We start from the raw sequence: 13,453 nt of genomic DNA on the forward strand, positions 1-13,453 counted from the left end.
CTATATGTGTGGGTTCGTGTGCACAGCCTTACTCGGATGTCCCCTTACTCTCATGTGTGCATATATAAGTTTTTATAAGCAAACATTCCACCACATACGTTGTTTGTGGTATCAGCTCTATTAGCCGTATCTAGAAAGCTGTAAGTGTTTTTTAGAAAGGAAGTTTTGTTGAGTGTGTGTGTGTCATTTCTGTATATATTGGAAGGTTCTATGTAGAAGTTCATTTTATATAAGTTATTAATGTTCTAGTAGCAATAACAGTGATGGTGACGATGATGTTGACGACAATGAAGAGGCTCGCCACCTTAATACTTTGCGTTCAATATATATTGAATGCAACATTGTGATCTCACCTTCTTTTCTATAATAATTCCTTGGAAAATATATTTTTCTCTGATAACAATTTACTATCCTTGTGAATATAAACTTAGCAATTACTCTACACAAATATCAGTAATTAAGCTAATTGCTTCAAAACACACATACACACATACCACACAAATTATGAATATAATTATTTGTATCAATTTGTGATCTAGTCCTTTGCTCCCCTCTCTCTCTCTCTCTCTCTTTCATTTTCTCTTTGTCACATTCATTTATTTCTGCTAATTAATTCTATGTGGAAATTGTTTTAAAAATTTTATTAACATAATTTTTAGTTTGTGATTATTTTCTTATCTTTATGTGTATTTCAATTCACAGTTTGTATTTATACTGCATCACTTAGAACCAATTCTTTTCTTATCATTTGAATTTAAAATAAAATTTATTTATTTTTGCATTATTTTTTAATGCATATTTTGTCTCAATTTCCATATATAACTTTATGTTTAATTTCTTTTCTGCATGTGATAAACCTTTTGTATTGTATAATTATGTCACTAAACAATTTACTTTTAATATATTATGTACTTCTTATTGCTTAATACTTACACAACTGCACATGTGCACATACACACACGTATGCATGCACATACACACACACAAGCACATACACACTCACATGTACATGGTCACATGTATACACTGACATGTACACACATACACACACACATGCACAAACAATTCACATATATACACAGAAACAAAGACATATAGCTGTGTGGCTAAGAAGTTTGTTTTGTGGCCCTGAGTAATTCTCAAATTGAGCGATACTTTGGGAGTGAAATGAAGTTGATATAATCTGCACAAAAGTTCACCTTGTTTGTGTGCGTGTTTGCATGCGTGTTTGCGTGCATGTTCGCATGCGTGTTTGCATGTGTGCATGTGCGTGCATGTGTGTGTGTTTGTGTGTATGTGTATGTGCGCATGCATGTATGTGCAAGTGTGCATGTGTTTGTGATTGTTTGTCTGTACATGCATACATATGTGTGTGTGTGTGTGTGTGTGTGTGTGTGTGTGTGTGTGTGTGTGTGTGTGAGCGCGTATGCATGAGTGTGAACATCTTTGCATTGACACTACTTGGACAATGGTGATATTTGTTTATGCTCTGCATAAACAAAATACCTGCAGCTCAATGGTTCAACATAAAATAAATGTGAGCTGCTTTCTAGAAGTTTTGAGACTTTTTTAGGAGAGGCAATGATAATTGCAATTTTATTATATTATTGTAATTTTAACATATCATTATTATACATTTAATAAGCTGACCTGCTAAATTCTGTTATTGCAGATTGAAAAAGATGGCTGTAACAGCTCTTTTAACACACCCCTACTTGACACAAATGTAAAAATGAATATATGAATATACATAAATACACATACATGCACACACACAAACAGAGAGAGAGAGAGAGAGAGAGAGAGAGAGAGAGAGAGCTACACCTATATAAACATACACATATAAATACATACATTAATTAGATTAATTTTGACATCAGCACAGAGTATTTTGAGATTAAACTTATAAAGAGAGTAGCAACCATGTACATTTAGTAAATACATGGTAATCTTCACTGTGAATAAATGATGGTTTAACCCCAGGATCTAATGGTTCATATAATAACGAATGTTTTATTAGTTGACAGTTCTTATTACAGATACTGTATTAAGTCGAGACTAGGGACCGTTAAGTTCTTCCTTCAAGAAAAGGAAAATCTGTCCAGTCTACTAATAGCTTAAACACAGCATGATGACAGATTATTCACTTGTTCCCAATATTTATGGAATACACTACATACTTTGCTGTCATCATAGTAGGAGGAGGAGGAGGAGGAGGAAGAGGGAGCAGCAGCAGCAGCAGCAACAGCAATAACAGCAGGAGTAGCGACCTGAAAAAATAATTGCTGCAGCAAAAGGTAGTAAACATAACATCAGAGAGAAATCAGTTAAAATGCCATTAAAGCACTCAAAGAGTTCACCATTTAGAGATTCTTATAGAGTTTGCCATTTAGAGATGGTAACATTTCAGACAATAATAATTTAGAAAGAAAGTAAAAGTCAAAGAATAATTTCAATATGTCAGATGTTTACTTGAGCAGCAAGTATTTTCCTGTATGAAGTTATCATTGTAGTTTCTACTCTACACATCCATTAACAGTCTACTTGTAGATATTTTTTGTGCAGAAGGTCATTGCTGACTATTTTCATGCTGGTTGTAGACCTACCTATCCTTGCTGACCAATGACAGGAAGGCCACATCCACTTGATGAAGATGATTGACCTGCAAGAGTTCAGTGCTGGTTTCACGTAAAATGCACTCATGTTGGTGCCACATGCAGTGCTTGTATGGTTCCATGTTAAAAGTACTCAGTACACTCTGTAAAGTGGTTGGCATTATGAAGGGCATCCAGCCATAGAAACCATGCCAAATCAGTCTAATGCTTGCCAAGTCTGAATAAACCATCCAACTCATGCCAACATGAAAAACAGATGTTAAACGACGATGATCATCTTCATCATCATCATCATGATCATGATTGTGTGCGGTTGTGGTCAAGTTCTTAGACCTAGTCACCAGCAAAACTTGAACACTGAAAGTAGTGTCAAAACAATACTACAAACAAGACATCTTGTCTGACACTCTATCAATGCCATCAATCCATCACTCTGGACTGTTACTGTATTTTATTGACTTTCTCCAACAAAGGATGAAGGTAGGAATTTAGAATGAATACCATGAAGTATTCTTTTCAAAGCTTCAACAACTCTGCTGAAATTATCACCTTTGAAACTCTAATAATGAATTCTGATAAACTTTTACTATTCTTTTATTCTTTTGCTGGTTTCAGTCAATGGATTACAGCCATGATGTAGTTCTGATTTCAAGAGTTTACTAAATCTTGTCCAGTCAATCCTAGGATTTATTTCAATCTTGTAATTATTTTATCATTTTCTATTTGTTCTCTAAGGAGGTTTCTGACCTGGTAATTTTGATGTTCAACTTCCATGGTTGAACATTCTTACTCATTACATTTTCTTCAGGAGCTTCAATCACTATATCTCCTTTAATGAGAGTAGCAATTGGGCTAACTTTTAGATTAGGTTTCAATTAGATTTAAGATTTGAAATTACACTTATCCATACAATGAACCCAACAAGAGCCTCCATTACATTTATAAATTGCTGTACACACAAGAACGCCAAGCATTCTAAAATAACTGAATCAGAAAACACATAAATTACAATGAGATATGCTACTTCACTTCTGACATTCAAATTGACATTGTAACAATAGCCACACTATTCTCAGGAAATTGCTACGCTTAGAGTTGTTTAGTAACACCCTACACATGAACATCCTTATATCTGTGTGCCTAAACCACTTGTTCATCAACCTATCTGCCAGTATAGATACTCCAAATTCGTTTATATCAACAATATTGTGGGGAATATTGGATAAAAGTGCTTCTATTATAAACAATACGGTGCATGATGAGGGATTATTTTGTGCATCAACTGGCTTGAACATGGCAGGTCAAGGATATATGATGCCAAGAGCAATGTTCTTAGATACATGTCACTATACCTTCCTACAAAATGCATGACTATGAACAGAGTACACCTACAAACTTGCAGTCTTTATTGACCAGCATAAAGTATTTAGATAATTTATCATTGTTTTCATGAAAACAAACACATATGTGTCCATATGCAATGGTCTTTCAGAGTCCAAGTGATGTGTATGTGTTGGTATATGGTGGTAACTTGAGATGTTTGGTTGCTATATGGCATGATGTTAGAGGTAGGTTATTTGTTTATGAGTGTATATCCGTATGTACATTTGGGTGCATGTGCATATATGTGTATGCTTGTGCGTGTAGATAACTTTATGTGTGGATTGACTGACAGAAGCCCTATATATAAGCCAGCAAACATAGTTATCAAATGAAGATTCTTCATAACTTCCTCTAACTTTCTAGACATAAAATCATAGTTAGTATACAGCAGTATTGCAAATACCCCAGTCACTTGACATCCCACCACAAAGCTGACACATGAAATTGTATGAAAATATCAAACATTGATAAGCTCACATATTAAGAATGTATTAGCTAGAAACTCTGTGCCTTTATTTTTATCCTAGTTAGATCAAAGGATATTAAAAGGTTTGCTTTGTACTCAAAGTAAATGTAGCATTCATATACTTGGAATTAATGTAAACATCAGACATAAGATTTTTTTCAACATAAAAACAAGACATACCCCTTTATGTTATCTGTTTACCTATATAATAGTACTGATGTATATTAAAAGTGTGCAACCAATATACTTTTCAACTATTTCTATTTATTTCAGTTTTTGCTCTATTTATGGATACATAGTACCATTAAAAAATTACATTTGTCAAAGACTGCTGAAGTTTACACAATTCGAGCATTCAGCATACTAAGTCTCTGTATCAATATTACAGTTATCTTTGAAATAATAGTACAATAAGTGGAATACTTTAAGAGTAACTGAAGTGTATCTAAAATATTATTGAATTTGTTGATCTCCAAACTGAATTAATACCAATCAATATGCCAGTGCTGTTATGGACAAAGCTTGAAGTAATATATTTGCAATATTATAGAGTGAAAATTATAGATTATCATAAATGTTGCAAAAATAGGGGAGAAATTTTGTAAAAGCTATAGAAATCTATTGTAGAATTTAATAAATTGTGCACTTTTCAGATGAAATAGCTCATTGTGATAGATGAGAATAAGCAATAAAAAAGTCAAGAGTTTGATATGCTAATTGATAATTAAATTACAAAAACTACCTTACCTGATCAATCAAATGAAATAAACTCTTATTTTATGACTACTAAGTGAAGGATATATTGTTATACTATACTTTATTTACTTTTCTTGGAAATTGCCATTGCAAGATAGTATTATATAGTTTGGTGAATTAAAATGACCTCATTGAAGAAATATTGCAAATATTGGTGAACTTGTACAAAAGAAAGTGAGCTAGTGATTTTTAACATGATGAACCTAGATGATATTATTACTTGTCTTATTGAACAAATTACATTAGTTCCCCCCAAGAAGCTTAAGAGCATTTCATTGTTGTATTTGCTCAGTGTCCTGAATTGTTAAATTCAGCTTAATATCAATGATATAGATCTAACTTGTTTGCATGATAATAGATATTTCACTGAATTATTGAAAGACAATTTAAATGGAATCTTACCTAAAAGCATTATCTTTGCAGTATAGAAGAGACATACTGATGTTTATCATAATTTTCACTGCATGATAAGATATAAACATTGAAAGATATATGAGTTTAGGATGCTTCAAGATACAACTATCCATCAGATGAAACAAGGTAATCCAGAATAAATAAGAATATAATTCATATGAATAAAAAAGTTTTTAAAACATCTTATAGTCAGACAATGCCTATGTATTGGGAATTGTAAAGCAAAACTGCAAAGAACATGCCAAAATTCAATTCATTTAAAAGAGTGGGCAATCTGTTTATTTTATCGTTTATGTTAATAGTTGTTGACAGCTGAGCTTGTAAGTTCAATGCAGGTTGATTATTGCATATAATAGCATGTTACTACAACTCTGATTGACTCTTTCCATTTATTTTGAAAATGAATATTTGTTAGCTTCATGGGACACCCATGGGAGGGTGTGCCATTATTATTAATTCCCTATATCTCCCCTTTTAAGTTTTTCTTAGGAAGTGTCATTTTATTTAGCAATAGTCTTTTTATTCCCCCCCCACCTCCCTTTTTTGAGCATTTTTTCGTACAATTTAACATTTTTTGCACTTGGCATCTATTTTCAGGAGCTGTGTATGTTTTCTTTTCCTCTCACTTGTATGCCTATGTTCAATCATCTGCAGTGGCATTGGTACTTGAAACATATTATACAACCATTCCATCGGTTCCTCCAACTTCTTGGATTCACTCTCCATAAATCTGCTTTTCAGTTGGTTCATGTGTCTCATATATATATATATGCCTTTTCTACTTTTTACCCAATACATAATTTTATCTATGCATTTGGTAATATTGCCATCTTCCCAACTCTGCTTTCCATTCTTGTATGCCCTCATATACACCTTTCCACCAACTTTAAAGTATCTTGTTATGTCTTCCCTGGTAATTTTTCTTTTCTTGCCAAGTAGCAATTTATTAAAGACTGATTTTACTTTCCTTGCAAGCATCAGCTTTGCTGGTGATCTACCTGCTGGTTCATTTGGATTTAGTATTACACAGTGCACTCTTAAAAATTGTTGTACAGCTACCTCATCTGTGACTTCCTTATTCAATATTCTAAGGGTTCTTTTGAAGGTATCAACAAAACATTCTGCCTGTCCATTAGATCTGGAATGGTATAACACCATAGTTATATGTTCTACTGCAAGCATTTCACAAATTTTTAAAAATTTGCTAGACACAAATTGCATTCCATTGTCAGGCACTGTCTTGTCTGGGATGCCAAATTTTGCAAACAATTTGTGTAAAAAATTTATCACAGTCGAAGAGGTTGATTTTTGACACTCGCAATTTTCAGGCCATTTCAAAAAACTATCAACTACCACTAAGTTGTGAGAACTATTTAAAGGACCAGTGAAATCAATGTGTAGTCTCAACCATGGAACATCTACTTTTGAACAATGTTTACTTTTTATTGTAGGCAATTTTTTATACCGTTTTGGTTTACATACAAGTATTCCACTCTGTTTCACTGCAATTTTTCAGTCCATCAGCTGCATTCGAGCCTTTGACTGAATCGACAATATTTTCACTGAAAAACAAACATGGGTGTATTCTATACTTTGAATACTTCCAACCACTCTGTGCTGAATAAATTAAGTAAACTTTTTAACACATATATCTTTGCCTTGTTCGTTTGACCTCGAAATGATACATTACGTACGAATTCACCAAAAAAAAAAAAAAAAACTAATCTTTTTCCCATTACACCATGTGCTACCTTTATAGATTTAATTAACTTTGGCTGACCGACATATTTCCCTGAATTTTTCGTTTATAATGATGATGTTATTACCAATGTCCAACTGCATTTTAAGACTTGTATTTCTGATTTTCACAAACACAAATTTCCTCATCGTTGTAATATCAATTTCTTTCAATGATATACTATTCATTTTTTTTCCTTTGTTCTGACATTTTATGATCTTCATTCTACAGTGCGTCTTTATATGTCCTATATTTACACAGTGAAAGTACTTCGCTTTTTTAACTGGACAATTTTTCCTCGGGTGCATACCTCCACATGCAAAACATGGGTTTATTTCCTGATTTTTGTCATGTTTTTTGAAAACACTTTATCTCTATTCTGACTATTTTGCACTTGCTTTACTTGGAAACAATCTTTACATTCAACTTCCTGTGTGTTAATTTGACTATCCTTTCATATTCTTCTGACACTTGTTTTGTTCCAGCTTTGCAAGAATTCTAGTTCTAACTTTTGTGTCCTTTTCAGCAGTAAGTCTCTGTGTAAAAATCAGGCATTTGAACATATCTAGCATTAATTCATCCAGCTTAAGCTTCTCGCATTCCCTATTTATTCTACCAGCATATGTGATGTAGACCTCATTGTTTTTCTCTATATGTTCAGATATTTCCAACATGTGTTGAACAATGAGCCTTTTTCACAGAAAATTTTACACAATATATCTATTGTGTCATTAAAGTTTATGTCTAAAGGTTTTCTTGGGAGTACATGATTACTGTATCTTTCATGTTCTGTTGCCACCAGTTTTCTCAAGATTAAGTGCGTTTTCATCTCATCATCTCTATGTTTGCATTCTTTCTCAAAGATTTGCTAATATCTTCTGTAGTATGCTTGGAAGGTAACTCCTTTGTCAGGATCGTATTTGAACTCTGTTATGGAGTTCACAACATAGTCGGCAAGAACACTTTTCTGAATTTCCTGATGACTTCATTAACTGCAGCATTTGTGGCTGTAGTAGTAATTGTTGTTGTTGTTAGTGGTGATATTGTTGTTGCCTTAGCTGTTGTTCTTGCAGTTTTAGCTGCTGCTGTTGTTGATCTTTCAGTTGCTGTTGTTGTTGTTTTTGCAACTCAAGTAAACTGGCCAACAAATTTTCCATAATTTCACAATTTTCTTTTCATAAAATTCTCACAACAAAAACTTTTTTGAGTTTATTAACACTTTGTGAGTTGTTAAAATCCACGTTGCCACTTAAAATGTTGGATTGATATAACACCCACTTCAGTATACAGTATACTAAGTAAAACCAGTAATGATACGACTGTCTCTGATCACCTACTATGTACTCTGGTACTTCATGTACTTCTCCTTATTTATAGTGACTGGGTTATTCCATTTGTCACGTGGGAGAGTGTACCATTATTACTAATTCCCTACAACAACATTGAAGTTTTTTGCATATGTATCTCAATTTTCATTAACATCCCATAGTTTTGTGCATATGTGAATATAACTATGAGAGAGAGAGAGAGTGAAAGAGTAAGAGTATGTGTGTGTATGTGAGTGACTGAGTGTGAGTGTGTGTGTGTGTGTGTGTGTGTGTGTGTGAGGGAGAAAGAGAGAGAGAGAGTACTTGTTCCACGTAGGAAATATATTTACAAGATTTTGAAGTCAAATAACCAATAAAATCAACTCTGTCTGAAAACATTTAGCCAAGAAGAAAACATTTACCTCCAAACTTCCTCTTGTACAATATTCTGTAATAAATGAAGGTCTTGCTGGATCATTTAAGAACCCAATAAATGGGTTTAAATTTTCATGTCGAAGTTCTCGGAGCTTCAAAAGAAGAGAAAGATTAAAAGGAATTCAATCAATTTTTCATTTAACAATGATAAATAATATAATGTAAACAATAGGTTGTTAGCAAAATGAGTTTTTACCCAGTTGTTTTTATTTCCAATGAGCAATACTCGTGGAAACAAAAAGCCCTGGATTCCTGAAGTTTAACAGTATTCATAGCGAAAATGCACGTTACTTTTTTTTAATATGTTCAAAGATTTGCAGCCAAATATATTTGTTGCATCAGTTTTATATTCCAATAAACCCAGATATATTGTTCTCAAGCAGCAGCGTTTCAGACATATATGCACTTTGTCACAATTTAAAGAAATGAATCCATAATTTACAGGCCCATAGGGATTGAATTGAATGCTCAGAATAGCTGTTTTGCTTTTACCATAGAATGCTTTTCTCAATATAAAATTCTCTGCAGCAAATAGTGAGGGGGGGGGGCAGGATTGAAATTTGTTATCCAGGTGTTCAACATAGAAAAATTAATTTCAGTTGTTTGATTAACTCAGAAGCACAGGAATTGGAATTAATAAATACTATTGACAAGTTCAGAACATTACAAATTTTGCCTCCAAGCGAGTTTGAACTATTTTACCTCCAGCATTTATAAAATAGAACTTTCTTACAATGAGGAGGAGTAACTCAAATGTTGCATAGCAAACTAACTAGATGTATGTAATTTAGTAAACCATAAAATCTTTTGGTTTGTCTTTTGGCAATAAAACTACAAGATTCTCATTCTATTTATAAAAATATATTTTTTGCACATGGAGCTCATTTCTGCAGTATTTTTAACAATTTAGATATGAAAATTAAACAAAATAAGAAACATATTGCAGCAAAAGTTTTGTCAAAAACTTTGCAATATCAGTCTTTTATGTAAATAGTTTACAATATCATTCAGTAAACATTTGATAAAATCATATTTTATGAATTCAAAATAATCACTAAACTGGCGTTATTGTGATAAAAATATCTTAATTTAAGTGACAACCATAGGCTTCCAATCCAAGATAGTAATTCATAACTCTTCAGAATGATTTGTCTTGTCTTTTTTTAGAACATTTTTCTCAGTCATTTCTATGATACTGGAAGTTAGATAGCTCTCTGTAATCTATTACAATGGAAGTTTTGCTACTTTATATTGTATTTATTTTCACATTTCCTTTCTGATGAATATATATAATTCTTTAAAGATAATTTAATGCAAAATTGTGGAATCACAAAATTATATATCAGTGTTTGATTTAACTGAAGTATCCTACTCTTAATTCCCATAATGACAGCAGTTTTTTTGGCCAGCAGCATTTAAATACTTTCGAGAAAATATAATTCAATACTCTTTGTCACTTTTTCTTTTGATATTAATCTACTCAATTAAGAGACTTTGAAATGAATGTTATACCTAAGAACTTGAACTCCTTATTTGACTGGTAAAAGAACTTTAATTTTTTGTTACAATTAGAGATATCTATAATGTCTCCTTGTTGCTGTTGCTCATTACATAGGCTCAGTGAAAAGTTCATAGGCTGACTATGAAGGAGTGATGCTAGAGCTGTGAAGTCTTGCATGTATTAATTTTAGCTCTTATTGATAATTACATTGTTTCTTTCCAGGTGAACCGACATCTGACTGTTCTAACAAAGACTTCAAAAATAACTAGTAGGAACTTCTCTTGAAAATGGACAAAATTTGGCATCATGGTGTTATCAAGTACTAGCAGAAAAGGGAGTTAGCCCCAAAGGACATATATGCTGACATGTTTGCTACATTAGGGGATGACATTCTAAATTAATCAACAGGGCAAAAGTGGACAGCCAAATTTAGTAGATAAGGGATAGTCTTGACAATGAACCAAAGTTTGGACGTCCTACAACTGCCACTACCAAGGAACGCATTGATTGTGTTCAACACATGGCGATTCATGACAGGCTATTGATTATGAATCAAGTGTCCAACGTTATTAGCATATTATAGAGTTGAGAATGTTCTGCACAATGAACTTGGCATGATGAAGGTTTCTGCTCAGTGGGTGCTACACCTGATCAAAAATTCTCCAAGTTGATCACATCATGAGAAAATCGGACACCACTTGAGAAAGATCCAGCTGGTTTCCTTGAACATTTCCTACCCCAAGATATGTGTTGGCTTCATCAGTTTGGGTTAAAGACAATGGAAATATCCATCCTCACCTGCAGTGAATGTGATGGCTTAACTTTTGAGGGATGCAAATGGCATTGTGTTCGTTGACTATCTTTGAAAGGGCCACATCATCAACTGAGAGTACTATGCCAACTTGCTGAGGCAGTTACAAAATGTTGCAAAGAACAAATGCCCAGGAAAACTGAGAAAAAGGGTCTTGTTTCATCAGAAGAATGCTCCAACACACAAAATCTTACTTTCAATGGCTGCTGTGCATGACTGTGTCTTTGAACTGGTTGATCACCCTTCCTATTTTCTTGATTTGGCTTCATCTATCATCTGTTCTCCAACATGGGAAAACACTTGGCAAGGAACCTGTATCACAATGATGATGATGTCATATCTGCTGTTGATAACATTTTTTAATCAACGGAATGAAAGCTTCTTCACCATTGAGATCCAAGCATCACAACTTTGATGGAAGAAGTGTGTGGATCACAAGGGGGCAGCTATGTTGAAAAATAAACCTCAATTGGTCACGTTCCATTTGAGTATCTTGGCCAGCCTACGCACTTGTCATCCAACCTTCATACTTAGGCTCTGACATTCAGATAGTATAATAATATCAATGATTACAAAAAGATAATAGTATAAAAAAATAATGAATAAGTAATATTATAGTGGGCAATTGATTCAAAGACAAAAGATTGGAGTAGATGGATTTCTAATAACATATACAAGCCTGAAGGAAAAAGTGAAAACATAGATGAAAAGCTTGACTTTTGCTTTGATATAATTTGCACTTTGCTAATGTAAAGTAGATGATAAGGTTTGAAAAATAAAGCTACACAATATGCATATTTGTTTGTATGTATGTATGCATTTATGTATATATGTATGTATGTATGTATGTAGTATGCATGCACACATGCATACATGTGTATATATATGCATGCTTGTAAAATTATTTACATAACATACATACATTATGTATTAATGATAAACATAGGCGCGGGAGTGGCTGGGTGGTAAGTAGCTTGCTTACCAACCGCATGGTTCTGGGTTCAGTCCCACTGCATGGCACCTTGGGCAACTGTCTTCTACTATAGCCTCGGGCCGACCAAAGCCTTGTGAGTGGATTTGGTAGACGGAAACTGGAAGAAGCCCGTTGTGTATATATATATATATATATATATATATATATATATATATGTATATGTATGTGTGTGTATATGTTTGTGTGTTTGTCCCCCCAACATCGCTTGACAACCAATGCCGGTGTGCTTATGTCCCCCATAACTTAGTGGTTCAGTAAAAGAGACCGATAGAATAAGTACTAGGCTTCCAAAGAATAAGTCCTTGACTAAAGGTGGTGCTCCAGCATGGCCGCTGTCAAATGACTGAAACAAGTAAAAAAGAGTAAAAGAGTATATACTTTCTATTATTGATATACATACATAATGCATTAAGAAGGAAGAAACTGAAATGGTTCAGCTTTCTAATAAGAAGACCTTCCAATGATAGTAACAGATATTCTGCCAAAACTTCACAAACACCTGGGTGGGTCGCTGGTCCATTGCCAAATTATTCAGTTTTGTCAACTGAATGGACTGGAGCAACAACAAATGAAGTGCTTTGCATTAGAACATAACATGTTGCCTGCTCCAGGAAACGAAACCACAATCTTACAATCATGAGTCCAACACCCTTCATCCTAGATTAAGAATATATGAGAATATATATATATGTGTGTGTGTATATATATATATATATATATATATATATATACTCTTTTACTATTTTACTTGTTTCAGTCATTTGACTGCAGCCATGCTGGGGCACCACTTTTATTTGAGCAAATCGTCCCCAGGACTTATTCTTTGTAAGCCTAGTACTTATTCTATCGGTCTCTTTTTGCCGAACTGCTAAGTTACGGGCACATAAACACACCAGCATCAGTTGTCAAGTGAAGTTGAGGGGACAAACACAGACACACAAACATATACACACACATACATATGTATCTATACATATATACGACAGGATTCTTTCAGTTTCCATCTATCAAATCCACTCACAAGGCTTTGGTC

The 13,453-nt window shown here is 33.5% G+C and overlaps 1 protein-coding gene across 2 annotated transcripts in view; it reads right to left on the reverse strand.

The window, feature by feature from the left end:
- The window catches only part of LOC106868455 (retinal guanylyl cyclase 2), a 363,114-nt gene that overhangs the window by 181,840 nt on the left and 167,821 nt on the right, over positions 1-13,453 (reverse strand). For both annotated transcript variants that reach the window (XM_052966448.1, XM_052966449.1), the window contains one exon: positions 9,102-9,206. In XM_052966448.1, coding sequence (XP_052822408.1) covers positions 9,102-9,206 — 105 coding nt within the window. The remainder of the gene's footprint in view (positions 1-9,101; positions 9,207-13,453) is intronic.

The sequence above is a fragment of the Octopus bimaculoides genome, chromosome 3 (assembly GCF_001194135.2).
Source record: "Octopus bimaculoides isolate UCB-OBI-ISO-001 chromosome 3, ASM119413v2, whole genome shotgun sequence".
Classification (NCBI taxonomy): Eukaryota; Metazoa; Mollusca; class Cephalopoda; order Octopoda; family Octopodidae; genus Octopus; species Octopus bimaculoides.